Genomic DNA, 19,729 nt, shown 5'->3' on the forward strand with positions numbered 1-19,729 from the left:
ACCTGAGTTCAGTTTCTTTAGCCACACCGAGGTCTGATTACTGCCACACCTGTTCACAATCAAGAAATCACTTAATTAGGACCTGCCTGACAAAGTGAAGTAGACCAACAGATCCTCAAAAGCTACACATCATGTTGAGATCCAAAGAAATTCAGGAACAAATGAGAAAGAAAGTAATTGAGATCTATCAGCCTGGAAAAGGTTATAAAGCCATTTCTAAAGCTTTGGGACTCCAGAAAACCACAGTGAGAGCCATTATCCACAAATGGCAAAAACATGGAACAGTGGTGAACCTTCCCAGGAATGGCCGGGGAAGCGCTGCTGAGCAAAAAGAACATAAAGGCTCATCTCAGTTTTGCCAGAAAACATCTTGATGATCCCCAAGACGTTTGGGAAAATACTGTGTGGACTGACGAGACAAAAGTTTAACTTTTTGGAAGGTGTGTGTCCCATTACATCTGGCGTAAAAGTAACACAGCATTTCAGAAAAAGAACATCATACCAACAGTAAAATATGGTGGTGGTAGTGTGATGGTCTGGAGCTGTTTTGCTGCTTCAGGACCTGGAAGACTTGCTGTGATAAATGGAACCATGAATTCAGCTGTCTACCAAAAAATCCTGAAGGACAATGTCCGGCCATCTGTTCGTGACCTCAAGCTGAAGCCAACTTGGGTTCTGCAGCAGGACAATGATCCAAAACACACCAGCAAATCCACCTCTGAATAGCTGAAGGAAAACAAAATGAAGACTTTGGAGTAGCCTAGTCAAAGTCCTGACCTGAATCCTATTGAGATGCTGTGGCATGACCTTAAAAGGCAGTTCATGCTCGAAAAACCTCCAATGTGGCTGAATTACAGCAATTCTGCCAAGATGAGTGGGCCAAAATTCCTCCACAGCGCTGTAGCAGGCTCATTGCAAGTTATCGCAAACGCTTGATTGCAGTTGTTGCTGCTAAGGGTGGCCCAACCAGTTATTAGGTTTAGGGGGCAAGCACTTTTTCACACAGGGCCATGTGGGTTTGGATTTTGTTTTCCCTTCATAATAAAAAACTTCATTCAAAAACTGCATGTTTATGTTTACTTGTGTTATCTTTGATTAATATTTAAATTTGTTTGATCTGAAACATTAAAGTGTGACAAAAGGGTCTTGTTTTCCCATAGAGGACATGATAAGCATGGCTGTATATGCAGGTCATGGTCTGGCCAAACTACAAATGTTTTAAAAAGGTGCTCACACATAAGGGTGGTATGAATATAGGATGCATTTAGGATTGAACAAACTAACAATTCTGCAGCTTTAAAGGCTAGTCTTCATATGCGGCACACATGGATGATACTGCAACAACAAGCCAGTAAACATCCAAGTCGATGAGGATGTTGTTGCTACAGATAAGTTACAGTGAGTTAACCTTCTGTTGGAGGCTTCTGTGCAGCAAAGGGTGAGACTGTAACAACAGAACCGAGAGGGAAGGTGCTTGTGGTTGTGTGGCTTTCTATTTGCAGGCCTGGCTGTGTAGCTGGTGTAGCGAGAGTTGAAACAGATAGCCCGCATGAAAGAGGAGAGGTCTACAGCACAAACAGCACCTGCCGTATTTCCCTTCAATCCTCTCAGTCGGCCACTCAAGGTCATCATCGCGTTACGGCTAAGATAAAAACACACATTTACATTAGGTTGTGGCTGCGAGATTAGTGTTGAAATGGTCACATATGATATGTATCAGAGTCATTTCCCAAGACACACTCAGCTGTGGTGCTTCTGTGGCGGTATAGGTTTGAATCAGGCCTGCACACGTCATTATCCCATTATCCTTTCATCTTTCTACATTTACTATACGAAAAAAGACATACTGCATAAAAACATAATATCTTTTAGAGTGTAGGCTAAAAGCGCAGGAATGATTGTGTTCAGTTGATAGGGGTACTTTGGGTAAAAATGGCTCAATAGACTCAGGGTTAATGAGAGATGACCGTTCTAGAATCGCAATGGGAACTTTACGCTCCACATCGTCATGCGACTGGCCTCATTTCACCTACATCTGTCACTGTTTTTATCAGAGTGCCACCACCAGGGCTACAGCCGTGCCACTGCAGAATGCTCAAAAATCAATCTCGCTTTCTATTCATTCTCTGGTTTCTTCTCTATTCCACAGAAGTGTGTATGAGAGCGGAATGGGGAGCAAGACAGATCCCCATGTGAGGGACAGGATATACTGAATTATTGAACCAACCAAACGGGTCACCTGCCCCTACAACACACCATGATCATTCATATTTCACACATAAAACACACACATACAAAAACACTAAAACATACCTGCATGATGGACAGACCTAATATGAATTCAAACTAAAACAATATACAGTATGGCAAACCTCTTAAAAATTATTCAAAATGAAAATTCTGTCATCATTTACTCACCACAAAGTTGTTTCAAACCTGGATGAGTTTCTTTATAAGCAGTTGACGGTAGCCATTGACTTACATAGTATGGAAAAAAAATATTATGGAAGTCAATGGCTACCGTCAGCTGAAATTCTTCAAAATATCTTCTTTTGTATTCCACGGAAGAAAGAAACTCGTACAGGTTTGGAACAAGTGGAGGGTGAGTAATTGATGACAGAATTTACATTTTTGGGTGAACTATGCCTTTACGAAGCATTTAATGTCATAATAAAATTATGCTTTTGTGATGGCTAAAAGTGACTGCAAATTATTACTCTAAAAATGATTAATCAATAAAACAGTTGCATCACTCCTCTGATATTCCACATTAAAGCACATTAAAGACTTCCCAGTCCTGAGTGTATAATGTCATACATGTACAGTATCCGCCTGTAATGTGTCTCTAACACGAACGTACATAAAATGCCTCTTTAACACCCTTCTCTTCTGCCTCTGACTCATCTCCACTTCCAAGAGCTCATCATTTTTTTCAATTTTACCCAGGCTGCCCAGTAATGTCCTTCTTTTATTGCAAATCTATACTCTTAATCTGGCCGGCACCGATGGGCGCGCAGCTCGATCAATAGAACGCGATTGCTGGGAAGAGTCCAGAGAGGCTGATAACCAAAAACCAGCAGCCACCCCCACAGGGTTAAGTTCTGACATAGACCACACACAGCTCTAACGCATACAAACAGTCAAACTAAGGGTTAATATTAAATTGCACACATGCACATTTGTATATACAGTATATATACCCTTGGTAAATATGATCAAAGAAGGCTGTGAAAATTAATCTGCATTGTTAATCCTTTTGATCTTTTATTTAAAAAATTCACAAAAATCAAACCTTTCATTGGATAATAAGAATTTAATATGGGGGAAATATCATTATGAAATAATTGTTTTTCTCTAATACACATTGGCCACAATTAACGGCACCCTTTTATTCAATACTTTTTCCCATTTGCCAGTTTAACAGCTTTAAATTTTCTCCTATAATGCCTGATGAGGTTAGAGAACACCTGACAAGAGATCAGAGACCATTCCTTCATCCAGAATCTCTCCAGACCCTTTATATTCCCAGCTCCATGACGGTGCTTCTTCTCTTCAGTTCACCTCACTCATTTTCTACAGGGTTCAGGTCAGAGGACTGGAATGGCCATAGCAGAATCTTGGTTTTGTGCTCAGTGACCCATTTTTGTGTTGTTTTTGAGGTTTGTGTTTGGATTATTGTATGGTTGGAAGATCCAGACATGGCCCATTATAAGATTTCTAACAGAGTCAGTCACTTATTGATTTTTTATCTGTTGGTATTTGATAGAATACATGATGCCATGTGTCTAAACAAGATGTCCAGGACCTCCAGCAGAAATATAGGCCCACAACATTGAAAATACAGCAGTATATTTCATTGTACACATGGGGTACTTTTTATCCATGTGTTCACCAAACCCATCTTTAGTGTTTGCTTCTAAAAGGCTAATTTTTTTAATTTCATCTGACCATAAAAGCCAGTCCCATTTGAAGTTCCAGTCGTGTCTGATAACTGAATATGCTGGAGTTTGTTTTTGGATGAGTTAGAAGAATTTTTCTTGAAACCCTCCCGAACAACACGTGGTGGTGTAGGGGCTGTTTGACAATTTTTTTCTAAGGTTTTCTGACCCTGAGACTCAACTATTTTCTGCAATTCTCCAACTGTGGTCCTTGGAGAGTCTTTAGCCACTCAAACGCTCCTTCTCACCGTGCATTACGACGATATAGACACACGTCCTCTTCCAGGAACTTTCATAACATTTTCTGTTGATTGGAAATTATGGTGGAAATGGGAATTTTCACTGCTCTAGCTCTTTTCTTAAAGCCACTTCACTAATTTGTGAAGCTCAATGATCTTTTGCTGCACATCAGAAATATATTATTTGGTTTTTCTCATTGTGATGGATGATTAAGGGAATTTGGGCTTTTTTCCCTCCTATTTATATTTCTGTGAAACAGGAAGCCATGGCTGTATAATTTCATGTTCATAATCACTCTGGAGTGCTCAAAATTGTGAATATGAATGGGAATATACTTCAGAGATATTTTACTCATAAGAATTTCTAGGGGTGCCAATAGTTATGTCTAACTTGTATTTGATAAAAAAAATATTAATTTCATAATGATATTTCCCCCATTTTAAATTCAATGAATACCTTTCCAATGAAAGGTTAGATTTTTGAGAATTTTTTTAATAAAATATCAAAAGGATTAACAATGCAGGCTAATTTTCAAAGCCTTCTTTGATCATATTTACCAAGGGTGCTGATATTTTTGGCCATGACTGTACATGTTGACACAATCCTGTACAGACAAACATACATAGGGTTAAGTTCTGGCACACACATACACATTTTCTTTTTCTTTTCTTTTTTTTATTTATATATGTATTTAATATAAAAATAAATATATTTAATACTGTATATTTTTAAAAAGGTGTAAATAAAATATATATATATATATATATTTTTTAACAAATCATATTATCAATTCAACAATTTGTGTAAACATTAAACTGTAAAAGAGACTGACCTGTACAAAAGAGTTAATATGGTCAATATCAAAAATATTTTATCAATACGCTTACATTTAAAACCCGATACATGCATAAAAGTATTTTCTACTCCAATATTTCCAATGCTGTCCCAGACTTTTGGGCCTGACTGCATATTTAAAAAAAAATAACACTTAACACGCATGTCTCAAGAATCGTCTTTGTCTTCACTTTCACACATCTACTAATCTGTGCCATACAGGACCTTCATGAAAACTTTCCTGATAAAGACAAGAGGAGAGACACTTTGTAAACACAGATATGGAGCAAAGGTCAGTAAGGTCACAAGAAAATGAAAGTTAACCCTTATCTATGGTCTGATTTCAATGCTTCACTCCTTGTGCATGACTCAAAATGAAAAGCATAGAAGCGAATTATGCCCACCACATTCAAGGCTGGACAGGTGGGAAGCAAAAGGAGGTAATTAGAGCAAAAACTGAAACTTTCCCATCCTGCTCTAAGCACTGACAGCACCGCACAATTTATTGTCCAACTAAGAGAACTCTCTGGACGATCTAATTGCAATATTAGCTTGTACTAACACCTGTTTTAAAGCTCGCAGAGCGATATTTCACCCAGCCCATCATTGCTTGAGCACTTCTTGATCTGCAAATGGCATGTAATGCAAGTGCTTCCCGGTTTGTGTAAGTAAAGGGGTCGTGAGATACGACCCCTGACCTTTCTGACCCATACTTAACCCCTAACTAAGTGGACTCGAGAATAGACTCACGAAGCTGGAACAGGACAGGAAGTGACAGTGTCACCGTAATTGCCTTATTTCCCATGACAGCCAATAATGGACCGAAATCAAAAAGAATCAAGTGAAGCTCTTTGTTTGTTGTTGTTTATTGCCCCCATTAGCAGTAAACATCACGATCAATGGGGCAAAATTGATGAGACCAAACTAACGGAGAGACAGGCGTGAAAAATGATTCCTTTGAACGCCACCAGGTCTGGTTGTGTTAATGCAAGCGTGCACATGCGAGGGCTCTTATTTGTGATGCATGGGGCCACACAGTCGTGCGCAGCAGGTCTTGATTTACAGAGCAGATCTGTGCTTGAAACAAAGGTAGAGACTGTGGAGGGCAGGATGAATGGCCATCATTAAGCCTTTTACAGTGACGGGCGCTACAGCTGATTTGCATGGTGGGCCGGCAGCCGTCCCTCGCGCTGAACTGATTTATCTGTTGGTTTAAGGAGCTCAGGGCAGCGCTCCTATAAATACTGCCCATCTTAATAGGGCGCTAAAATGCAGTCGTATGGACCGGTCTGTCTTAAATCACACGCATCCACTGTCACCCGTAAACACTTTAGAATGGGTTTTGGTCAGCGTAATGAGGAGTTGGGATGTGGCTGGCACACACACACGCGCGCTAGACGTCAGCGATTCAGCCCCCACATAGTGCCATTCATTCCGACTACTCCCAGAGGAAACATTTCAGATGGCAATATCAGCCTCATTGTAGAGAGATGAAAAATTCAAACGCTCTCGCGCACACTTTTGTCGTATTTTGTCACGCCTTTGATGGTTCTCTCGCCCCGTCGGTTGTTAGTAAATTGGCATTATTGGTAGTTTGTTTGTTGGTGCGGCCGCAATAATGGCTGCAGGATTTTGTCATTTACTGAGCGGCTAAATAATGGTACATTCCATAAACGACACCGAGAGCATGAAAAGGTGACATCATCTCTGCAGGTTCGGACCTTACACCAATCAGATGCACTCCATGGCAGCTAGAGGTGAGAAGATTTTGTGTGTGGTTGCGCGTACGAGCTTTTGTAAGTGTGTGTGTGTGTGTTGAGAAAGAGGGAGGGTCACTGATTTCCGGCTCCCTTCACTTCTGTCCGCTGGATACGCTCCAAGGCCAGTCTAACGAGCCAACATGGATTTGGTAATGACCCCTGTGCCCTAGGAGGACACTCTCACTGCTGTCCTGTTCGGAAGTGCACACTCTCTCACACAATCGCATCCACTCCATTCCAGTCATTACAGAACCTCCCTACAGACGCTTTTAGAGGGTAGAAGTCCAGTAAACAGGGTAAAGAGTTTGAGAGAAGGTATTCAGAACAGAATAAGCAGTTAGCAAACCTAAAACTAAAAACATTAACCCATTGGGAAAAAAAGCTAAATTGTTTGGAATCATATTCAATATCTCTAAATGTTTCAGAATCCCAAATGTGGTTGCTGCGAGAGATGCGTTTGTCAAGAGGAGCATGTCTACACAAACTCTCTTTCGCTCACTTGGCGGCTGTGTCCTGCTGTGGGATGCAGGATTTGCCCCCCAAAATGCACATTAATAAAATATCCAGATGACCGTAGATGCAGGAGTCTTTTCATTTTGGAGGGCAAGAGGAAGACAAAAGATGCTCTTACCTGTCGATGATGACAGGATCAGATGGCGTCTCGTTTCGGTTCCCACAGCTCTTCTTGTCACAACACCGGCTGAAATGGATAATAGACATAAGTTACATGTCTAGATAATAGGGTTGGATCGATAGTGGAATGTGTTAGGAATTTCTACCTCAGCACTGATATCAATATTTACTATTGTTTTAGAGAGCAACATACAACAGTGACTGTATCTTTAGTCAAGCTGCTTGATGTTCAGTTATATTTTGTAAATGCAGTATTTTAGAGCAGTGACTTGAATTGGAACCAAAGAAAAAGGACAAAAAACTGCTCAATGACCACAGAATTATGTATGAGTGTACAAAACACTTTCATGCTTAGAAGAAATGCTCTGCGGCGTTCTTTTAGAGATAGGGATAGAGCTATGTGGTGACCGGCAAGTCTTTCTCAAGCTGGTGGCTGCCTGACAGGTTGCCCTCTTTCTCCTCTCGCCCTGTGCTCCAGCTGGGCTGGGCCCCCGCCAAGGTCACTCAGCCAGCCTCTGACAGTTTGGACAGCACCCAGAGAAGTCCTGGTGCAGCGGCTCTCTCCCAAATGCTCCTCTCCAACACTGTCATCACCTCTGCCCTTGCCCATGCCCTCGCCCCAGGCTGGCACCTCATCTGGTGGCATGTGGTCCCCCTAAATACATCCCGCCTAGCCCATTCACCCCTTGCCAACCAAACTGGTGAGACCACTGGTGCCGCCTGCTTTGTGAAAATGGTTCCAATTAAGTTTAATCTCATCAGCTTGAGATCATCAGTTAGAAGAGAAATATTATAACAGTTATAACAGCAAGAGACACAGACTATCAATATAAGAAAAACAATCACAATGTCTTTTTTTATAATATAAATTTAAATAAAAAATCTTTACATTTATATTCTTAAAAACATATATAATTTTTTTAGCCCTTAATATAATATAATATAATATAATCACATTCACAGTGTACTTTTTTGTAATAATATATTAGAATATATTCCCCTAATATATTATTACTAAAAATATACTGTGATATTATATTATATTATATTATATTATATTATATTATATTATATTATATTATATTTTAGGGATTTAAATTATAATTGTTTTTTAAGAATGTGAATGTAATTTATTTTACTGAAATATCAATATGTCATATTTATTTTATTTATATATATATATATATATATATATATATATATATATATATATATATATTTATTTATTTATTTATATATATATATAATCTTTACATTTATATTCTTAAACATATATAGTTTATATTAATATAATATTATATAATGCAGTATAATATAATAATATTTAAAGAAAAAATAAATTATTTTTATGCATAATGACTAAGCATAATCAAAATTAATCATGAAGCAGTGCTGCTCAGAGAATGAGACACCGAGTTGCGGTATCTACTCCATTTTTCTCTAAATTAAAACAGTTTGATGAAATGATGAAGTAGATGCTGAAACAAAAAATCATTACCCTCGATTAAGATTAGCTAAGCAATAACTTCAAATGATATTGTATGGATTTTTCCGACCACTAAGACTCCTAATATATTCATCCTACTTGCTTCATGCTGTCATGCATTAGATTGCCATTTGACAAATAATCCTCACTCAGAGCCACTGAATGCAAAACGATCTGACTTTATGAATCATTTATCACATTGTTTGGTCTTTAAGAACCTGAAAAAACATGAACTGTTCGTTGTTTTCCAGTTCTCTGTGTGTGTGTGACTGTTGCCATAGAGCACGCCACCATAATTTATTCCCCCAGCTACTTGGAACCATTAGCAAACTTCCAGGAGACCAATTAGCATTGGAAACCCAATGGTGAGGCTGTGGTGACAAGCTCCTCAAACTGCGAAAGAAGTGTTATAAACAAACTGGACCCCAGGAGCACAGCCAGGTCCGGAGGGAGGCCCGGGCCCCCGTTCGCAAAAACAAACCTTGGCGGAGCGTCCGTAACGTGGCCTTAATGGTGTTCCCTCCAGGGTCTGAACAGGCTAGCCCTGGCTTGGCTAATGACGAAGGGCCAGAACCACGAAAACAAATGTGGCTCCTCCAACCTCAAACCCCTAAAATGAGCACAGAACAAGCTGTGCTGCTGTAAAGAGGCACCAGCTCTGGTCGCTTCTACTGATTAGTCATAGATTGAGGAACAGATGCTTTAAGAGCTACCTACTCAGCTTGCTATCTCCTCCGTAGCCCTCACTAGTCTACCAGACGGACCACCGGCATCCTGAAGTAGATTCACTTGAAAACTAGAAAGGTGGGTTTATCAGACGAGGGCACAATATCAGAGTGGAGCTAATAAAAAAACAGCCTTCAAAGCTTCTCTGGGGAATCTTAAGACTAACATCAGATAGAGTGGAACATGCTGAACGAGTAAGATAAGACATGAAACGATAGAGAAGGACGGAGAGAATGGATGTCAATAGAGGTCTTGTTTTCAAAGGGCAAGTGTTGTAATTACCCAGCCAGGCACAGAGAGGATGGGCCAGGGCTAATCATGTGCACCAGGCTGCCTGACTGGAGGGTGAGTGCCGGTGGCAGAGCTCTCCAACTCAGCATCCTCATCCAGACTGGCGGACAGAGACCATTGCGTGCCCACTGTGCACCGCGCGCCATGATTTTGTAGATGCGCCATGCCAACTAACTGCTGCGATGCCTCATTTGGAGACTCTGAAGTGCCAGTTTCAAGTCATTGGGATGAGCAGGAAGGACCTTGAATGGTTAAACGCAGACCAAGTCCTTTCCCATGACAAATGTCTTCAGTACATTATAGAGAACATGCATTATACAGTCAAAACTTTTTAATTCAGGGGCAAAATTCTACCCTGATTTTTTTTTTTTCTAAAAGAAAGAAAGAAAGAAAGAAAGAAAGAGAACACTGCTATTTGTATGTTAAAAAATTATATTTAATTAATCCTTTAACATTATAACATATCTTCAAAATCTATATTTATGTATTTATGTGTATGTATATATAAATATATATATATATATATATATATATATACGTATATATACACATAACATAAATATAGACTGTATAGCTAGATATAATAAAAAATAATAATAATGATAATAACTATAAAAATTATTAAAAAAAAATATATATATATCTATATAAATCTCTATTAAAAATAAGCAGGCACATTGGATATAATTATTATTTATAATTTATTTTATTTATCGATCTATTGTTTATTGATTTAATTTACATATGATGCCAAAAGCAGCTGAAAAGAAAATTGTAATAAATAATAATTGTAATATTAATATAAATCCATTTAAGATTCTCTCAAAATAATCAGAAACTGGTAATATATATATATATATCATTTTGCCTGAATATAGTATAAATTTAATGATTTCCAATAGAGGTGCCTGTTAGCTGATAGTGTAGTTACAATGTCTACCAGCAGGGGCAAAACAAGGCATGCTAACCAGCTAAATCTGAAAACAATTCTCCTTAAAGTTCCTGGTGACTGCGAGTATGATGTTCACGTGGCAATATTGTAACTCTGCTTACAAGAGATGCCAATTAATCTATCACAGTCGTTTTCTGAGATCATTTACCACACAAAGGAAATGATCTCCAAAACAAGCGCTATTTATTACAACTGAAAGGGACCATAGGACACTCATCCTCACATCTGGGACAATAACATCAAGTTTGCCATGAACAGCTGCTGTGCTTTCAGTCTGTTGATGGGTGTTGCAGGTAAGGCAGACTCAGTCAGGGCCCTGATAAAGAGTTCTATCACCTGGGAGTGAGAGACAGGGGAAATATCTCTCATCTCGCTCTCATTAGCGAATGGAAACACACCATTCATCAGGGGAGGCAGTTAATAATCACACTCAATCACATAATGACCGACTCAAACTGAGCCATCATTATGGAAATGGAACCTGTGTTGAAATCATCTCCGAGAAAGTCCAGTTCCTTGAGGGAGAAAATAGCACAGAATACCCAGCATCCAGTGCTGTGTGGTGTAAAACAGGTGAATTTTCTAGAAGTCATGATGTCCACTTTATAGGGTGAAGCATTTGTGAGATTTATGTAGTGCTGGTAGCAGCCAGATGGAATCACTTCTGTAATGAACATAATTAGCAAAGTCCATCTTAATGATTCGGAATGTGTTGAAATTCCCATCAACATTTTAATAACTCGACAGGCTCCCCATAATAATTGACTGTGTCTTTTCTTGGCAAATCTCTGTCAGAGCAAAGCAAAAAACATTAGCATTGAACATGTATAAAAAAAAAATCAGACGTGAAGTGCATCAGTAGTCTTTTTTTTTTTTTCCTTCTCTCCAGACAGAGTGCTGCAAGGATGATGTATTTTCGTAAGCCAAATCTAGAAAAGAGTTGGCATTTTAACACTTCCAGGTCCACTGTCCTAAAGTCAATGGGTTTTTGAATGTATTTTTGGTTAAATACCTTAAATAAGGTCTGTGTTTAACACAAGCTCAAGATATTTTCTCATTTTATTCTACAAGGATGAAATATATCAGTATTACCCCCCTTGTGATTTTACTTTTGTTAAAAAATGTGGATGCTAGCAAGCGGCTAAATGGGTTGTTGGGGACAATAAACGCCATCACACCGAACAAGAAAACTCATCTATGGACTAGCCCATTTTCAGTCAATGTTTGGCTTTGTACTTCAGGCAACTGCATTTAGGCTTCAAAAATTCATAAAAGTTGTGTTCATTTGTGAAGATTATAATGATGAACAAAACATGTAAGAATGGGGTGATGCTATACCTTTTGGGTTGGCCTAAAAAAATGCATAATCACTGCAGCACTCTATTGGAGGATTTGCGTCTCCCACCGGCCCTCGGGTGCCCAACGAAGCCCCATCATTTCCCCTCACTACATTATTAACTCTAAGTTTTCCCCCCGTTACCCAAGACACCAGCATCTGAGCCCCTTTAACTTCCTCGACCCCCCAGCCCTGCTTCCCTACAGATCCTTACCACCCTTCAATGGCCATCAGGCAAAAATTCATGGACAGTACACCTCTATCCAGGCCTACAGCCACACGAGCCCACTGTGAACCCATAATTACACTGCATTAAGGTCAATGTAATGAGGAAAGCCCTGTAGGACTTCACAGTGGAGCGGGAAGAATCGTGTAGGCCCACCTATGCAGCCCTGCGGGACACCCGTGAGCTGAACTCCCAAACCATATGGTAATATTCTTCTAAAGCCTTTCTCACACAGTGATACTGAATCATGATCAGTAATACGAGGCGTAATAAAAATTTTTCATGTTAAATAATAAAAAAGGCAATTAATAAGGCATTAAAAGATACTGCAAAAACTGCATGTTATTTTGTCTTCAATAAGTTAGTGCTTCTGTTATGAGCAGAGCTGTGTTTGTTATAGAAGTCTCAGGTTGTTTTTATATAAGAAATTAGAGGTAAATATGAACTGACCTGCACATGATCTCATGGGTGAGGAGAACACGACACATCTCTGGGTTTTTGTCTTGGCCTTCATAAAGGATTGCCTAAAGGAAGAAAGAGAGAGAAATTCATGTTATGTGTGTGTGTGTGTGTTGGCTACAACAAAACTAATGAAACCTTCCACAATTATTGTTTAGGGGGTAAAAAGTAGTGCTTTAAATGTGTTTACTGGTTTACCTCAAAATGTTTTTTTTTATGTTTTTAAAAGAAGTTTCACCAAGACCGCATTTATTTGATTAAAAATACATTAAAAACATTTGTAAATAAATAAATTAAAACAATTGTTTTCTATGTAAATATATTTTAAAATGTAATTTATTCATGTGATGGCAAAGCTGAATTTTCTTCATCATAACTCCAGTCTCCAGTGTCACATGATCCTTCAGTAATCATTCTAATATGCTGATTTGGTGATCAAGAAACATATCAATGTTTAAAATAGTTGTGCTGCTTAATATTTTTGTGGAAATCATTTCATATACGGTGAAATTATTACATTTCAGATACGGTGATGAGCAGAAATTTCATAGCGAGAACATTTATTTGAAATGGAAATCATTTGTAACCTTATAAATGTCTTTATTGTCACATTTGATCAGTTTATTCAGTCCTTGCTATTTAGTCCTCTTGTCTTGTGACTTGGCTGAACTCCTCCTCTAGCTCATTCTGAAACCAGTGATTGCTCAAGATGTTCAAGATGCTGACACCTGGTCATTAGTCATGTTTTTGGTTCGAAGCATGCTGACAACTTTAACATATGCTAAAAGCTAAATCTGGTCATCGGTGGCTGGACGTATGCGGCGATCCGAGGGGGATCCAGACTATGCTGGGGCTCATGTGGAGTAACAATCTTCCCGTTCTCCCCATCAGCATCCACTCCGAGCAGCCAGATGGTCAGCCAGGCCCCGTAAGACAGGCCTCCACCCAGGCATCCGTCATCGGGCTGTCATGCCTGGCCTGAATGACGGATGATCGGTGCATATCAAGGAAGTTAAAGGACTCACCCCCCTTCCTACCAGACCTAATCCCCATCACCAGTGAAGACGAATCCATCATAAACACACACACATAAGGAATGCACAACACAATCCACCTCAAACTATGCTCCATCTTACTCGACTCTGGTCAGTCGGCCAGACAGGGTTGACCCAACACCCTAGGGAACAATACTTTTAGTATAACGACCACTTCTACATTATTGATCTTTCTCTTCACTGCCTATGAAAGTCTCTTCCTCTTCATCACCATCCTCCATTTTTGTAGAAGGGGGAGGGGATTTGGGATCGGAGGGGGTCAGGAGGTGGATCTGGTCGATATTTATATATCATCGTTCTTGATTCACATCGCTGGCGCCAAAGTAGTGGCCCCACCCTGGTTCTTCAAGCGCGTCTGACTCCAGCAATATGGAATAGTATTACAAGTCTTCCATGAACTCCAAACACGCTCTTTCCTGGTACCTTAATTAATTCATCTCACCTTACAAGAAATATTTCGATTAGCAGTACAGTAACTATTTAGCTAAATAAATTTTGGGTAAACGTTCAAATTGGAGGCGGCATAACTCAACCAAGATCCTTCTCTCTCGTATTCTCAATTAGAAGAAAAAATGGGTTGTTCTTGATCGATATTCGCAGCTTCGCTGTTGATGCACATACGGTATGTAAAGCCTGCATGCGTGGGTAGGGGGGAAGGATTTTACGGGCGCACACAGCTACAGCTCTTTTTTTTGTCATCGGGCGGATTATTGTCTCCAGCGTGTCGGCTCTGCAGCTACATTAAGGCCTATTGATTGGTCTCCGGGGTTGATGCTTTGTCGAGGAACTGGTTGCCATATTGATCTGAGACAGGCTAACACACAGTGACAGTGGGACCTGCTGGGCTGAGGAAAGGATAGGCCATACGAAGACCGGGGGGGGTTGAAATCTGGTCCATTTGATGACGGAACGAAGAACGCAGCAAGACTGAGTTGAGAGTATGAGAGGCATCTCTAATGGGACTTTTATTTGCATGCAGGGTTTATCACATGCACTTTTAGTCAAGTCAAATTTATTTGTATACCACCTTTAACAGATATAACATCTTAATATCTTCATACCTTTTAGCAGATTAGAGCTGGATGATTATATATTTTACATTTCGAGATGATCCAAGCAATCAAGCAGTTTAGATTTGCTATATAGTATACATTGCTTTAGATGAATATACTGTAAGCATGCAGTTAAGTAGGATGTACTATATATTCACCTTAATATAAAGAGCTGGGTGACAATATAGTTACATTTTGCGACCAAAAAAAAAAAACAAGCATTTGAGACTTGCTATATCTATATTTCGTTTTATGTGAGTATACTGTATGTGTGTATGTGGATGAAGTTGTACATGCATATCAAATTGATATAAATAGCAGGGCAACAGTTACATTTTGTGACAAAATAAATATATAGAAAAATTAATACATCGCTAGACAATAATATAGTTTTCATTTTTGACAATATAACAATCAAGCAGTTGAGATTTGTAATGCTGTATATAATTATAGTATAGATATACATACTACATTAGGTGTATAAAACTTTATTAATTAATTTGTTAATTAATTCGAGTTATACATGTTGTGTGGTGATATTTCCACTTTACATGCTTTCTGAGTGAATGATTTTCAATGAAAAGAACAAAAAACTCAAAGTGTACTCACCTGTTTAGTCATGGAGTCTATTAATCGAACAAACAGATCCTGTTCTGTCCTGATTCCTGCAGGTTTAAAATGGAATAAATACATATTAGACACAAAAACATGCATCTCGTAAACAAAATGTTTTCTTAGGCTCTGTGTATAATAAAATCCTGCTCAGTTGCATAATAATAATAAAAAAAAAATCTAATGTGCCATATTTCAACACAAATACTTGTAGAATCAAGTGTGTGTTCAAATTAAAAGGCTCTTTGAGCAAACAGAACAGAAAGCTGGTCCCAAAGGCAGAGCCCAATTGTTTGGAAAAGTCTACATAAAGGGACTCATTTCTTATGGAAAGTCTTGGAAATTAATTTGTTTTATTATTATTTTCCCTACAGCACGTTTATGCACATTCTGTTATGCTTGTCATGCTGACTGAGCTATTCCGTTAACGCTTCTTAGCAAAAACAAACTCGGCTCAGCTTCAGAGTTTTTCTATTATTTATGATTTTCCCGCCTTAAAGTGTGAGAGCTCACTTTTCTCCTGCTCTGCTGTCTGTTGGATGACAGAGAATCCACATCTACAGACAAATCACTCACCACTAGCTGTTATCATTAGAGCAGGAGAAGAGAACAGTCTTGTACTGAGACTTTGGTTCCAACTCTTGTTATCCAACTTATTGTCTCTCATTAATGGCACATATATATATATATATATATATATATATATATACTCACACATACACACACGCACACTCACACACACACACACACACATATATATATATATAAACAGTTTATAAACAATTTATATATAAGCAATTTAAATCACAAATATTGATGAGTGTAACATCATACCTGCTCTAAATGTAGCCAGTGTATGTGTACTTTACTAAGAACTAAGATCTCAAATGAGGCCTTGTTTAACGTGTCTGTGTGGATGAGTAGCGGGGAATGACATTAGACATGAGCGTAAACTGTGAAAGGATGGCAAATGTGTTCAACAGCATGAACTCCTCTCAGGATAAACAGATGGAGCTCTCAAATACTCTCCCAGATGTGATGAGACATGTTGCATGATTGTGGTTACATATCGTTTACAGTTGGCCCTGCTCTGCCTCGCAATATGTCTTTGTTATTGATGGGATATGGAAAGGATTTGCAGGAGCAGTATGTGTCTCACCGTTGCTGTAGAGAAGCTGTAACCTGTAGTGGATGCCATTGTTGGTCTTCTCGCCATTGTACTCCTAAAAAAATGCACAAGCAAGTATGACAATTCATGAGAATGAAAAAGAAATGGTCATCTATTAAAACACTGACCATCAAAACAGGTAATCTCAGCATGTTGACCTTCAGATCTGAATTGTGACTCACTATTGATAATGACTCTAATTATGGAACCAGTGTCCTGTGGCAACAATGATGACAATATTAGCAAAAACTACAACTAAAGACATTCACAACTATGTGTTTTATTTATTCAGGTTTGACTATCCATTTTTCTATATACTTTTTCTATACGTCATCTATATACGACTGGTCAACAGTTTGGGGTTGGTAATATTTTTCTCTTATTTGATCAAAAATATGGTAAATTTGAAAAGTAAAACAGTAATATTGTGAAATATTATTACAAATTAAAATAGTTGTTTTCTATCTTAAAATATTTTCAAATGTAATTTATTCCTGTGACAGCAAAGCTGAATTTTCAGCATCATAACTCAAGTCTTTAGTGTTACATGATCTTTCAGAAATCATTCTTATTCACTGATTTGGTGCTCAAGAAACATTTCATATTATCATTGTTGAATAAAATATGCTGCTTAATATTTTGTGGAAACCATGTTACATTTTTAGGATTCTTTGGGAACAGCGTTTATTTGAAATAAAAATATTTTCTGACATTATAAATGTCTTTACTGTCAATTTGATCAATTTAATGCATCCTTGCTGAATAAAAGTAATAATTTATTTTTTTTAAATGTAACTGACACCTAACTTTTGAACAATAGTGTAAATTGATATATAGCTACCAAAGGGGTGCTTATAAATCCAATTAGTATTTGAATTTTTACAAATTTGAATAGCTAATTTCTGTGAGAAATTCAAAATCATTCACTTTCTAATAATCACAGTAAAAGAACTGCACTGCATCCAAATGTGAACCCAGTTTGGTTTCACTCTTTGGACTAAGTGTGAGGTTTACATTTCATCATCACATCCAGGCTTCAGGTGAGTTATTTTACCCTGATGTGACATCAATCCAATGAGACGCAGGAACACGACACACCCACACATGTCGTCAGTCTTTCTCTATCTCCTCACTGCCAAGTTTAGTGGTAGTGTCTTGGCAGCGACCCAGGGTAGAGTGGAGGAGTGTGTGTGTGTGGGGGGGGGGGGTATGGCGGAGGTGAGCGGACAGTGAGGACAGACCGCTGACCATGCCAGCTGGACCCCGTTCCGTATGACCGTGGGCGGAGCTGTTCTCTGTAACCTTTTACTGAGAACAACCCCCCGACACACACACCGCAGGGTGAGCAGGACTACCCTCCGACACACACCGCAGGGCTAGCAGGTACAAACACATGACTACACTCCAGAATGGAATGGTACTGTGAAAAGGCAATTTTTAGAGGAATACTTTGGGAAAGAGCGAGATTTATTCCCATGATGCTGATCCTGAGAATCACACTCAAAGGATAAACAAAGAATAAAATAACGTGGGGCAAAAATAAGCCAAACAACAATCCTCTGTTAGAAACGTTGGGTATTTTATAATATATTTAATAAAAAAAAATTTAAACAAATTATTACATCATCGGTGCCCCCTAGATGTATTACTTGGTACTGCTACTACTGAGAATCACAACTCTGTGTGACAATGCGAGTTTGATACCCTGAACTAGACCTCACATATACACAAAGCATCTGCATAAAGACGGCAAAATATATTGTAATATAGAACAGATTTAAAATATAGAATATCTTACCAATATTTCTAACCATCATTTTTTTTTATTGATGAAATAAAACACACACACACACATTAAAAACTGTTGCAGAGGGTTTGGATCATTTATTTTAAGAAATATTTAGAATAAAGAATGTGTGTATGATCAAAAATTCTTTTTTTTAACAACTTTTTGAACCTAAAAAAAAAACCTACATTCGGATATATTGTTAAATTTATCTTAAATGTATCTGAATGTAAACATTAAACATTGTTGCAGAGGGTTTGAAAAATTTTTTTCCCCCCAAATAATCAGTATGCGTGATCAATGAGTATTAATAAAAAAATATTATATATATATCTTTTTTTTTTTTTACTTTTGTAACCTACAAAACTTGAATCAGATACACATTTAAAATATATCTAAAGAATAAATTTGACCTGTGCAACAATAATAAAACTAATCAAAATGTGAGATGAGGTAAAATCTTGGGAGTAAAATTGTATGTCCCTCTTTTTGTTTTTTTAAATGAAAGACCTATGGAAACTTTTCTGCTACATCAGAATTATTTCTAAGCTTAATTCTAACACAGCATGATTTTTTTTATTTACTAAACATGCATCTAAAAACAATTATACCATTATACGGTACATTCTTAGCATGTTCTCTAAGTTCAATATGCAACACCCCAGCATATCACAAACCCTGTTGCGTTGTGTAGTGGCGTCTATTAGTGACAGAGTGCTTACTTTGTCTTTTTCCACAAAGTCCACGTAGGAGGTTCTCTCGATCTCGACAGGCTGTCCCTGCCGGTCATACAGGGCCAGAACAAAGTGAAAGAAGTTTGACTTGCGCAGGTTCGAGGGAGGCTGTTTCTCATAATGGGCTCTTGCCAAACCCACACCACTACGAGAGAGAGAGAGAGAAGAGAGAGAGAGAGAGAGAGAGAGAGAGAGAGAGAGAGAAAAAGAGAGAGAGAGAGAGACGGAGAGATTAATGTACTGTAACCTAAATAATCATTAAAAATATGAGCTTGCAGAAAGATGAAATGGCAGTTTCACATGAACTTATCACATTGCATATAAATACATAACATTGACAAGTCACCGCAGTGTCTAATTTTATACGTTCGGCATGTGAATCACAACATTTTTCTACAAACAGAGTATAATAATTCCAAATAAAACACTTTAAATTATAAA

The 19,729-nt window shown here is 38.2% G+C and overlaps 1 protein-coding gene across 3 annotated transcripts in view; it reads right to left on the reverse strand.

Annotated features, from left to right (window-relative positions):
- LOC306883074 (transcription factor COE3-like) overlaps positions 1 to 19,729 on the reverse strand; it is a 110,390-nt gene that overhangs the window by 77,612 nt on the left and 13,049 nt on the right. For all 3 annotated transcript variants that reach the window (XM_079438155.1, XM_079438154.1, XM_079438156.1), the window contains exons 2-6: positions 19,277 to 19,433; positions 16,760 to 16,823; positions 15,598 to 15,653; positions 12,873 to 12,946; positions 7,404 to 7,472 (exon numbers count right to left, since the gene is read on the reverse strand). In XM_079438155.1, coding sequence (XP_079294281.1) covers positions 7,404 to 7,472; positions 12,873 to 12,946; positions 15,598 to 15,653; positions 16,760 to 16,823; positions 19,277 to 19,433 — 420 coding nt within the window. The remainder of the gene's footprint in view (positions 1 to 7,403; positions 7,473 to 12,872; positions 12,947 to 15,597; positions 15,654 to 16,759; positions 16,824 to 19,276; positions 19,434 to 19,729) is intronic.

Source organism: Barbus barbus (genome assembly GCF_936440315.1).
Source record: "Barbus barbus genome assembly, chromosome: 17".
Taxonomy (NCBI): domain Eukaryota; kingdom Metazoa; phylum Chordata; class Actinopteri; order Cypriniformes; family Cyprinidae; genus Barbus; species Barbus barbus.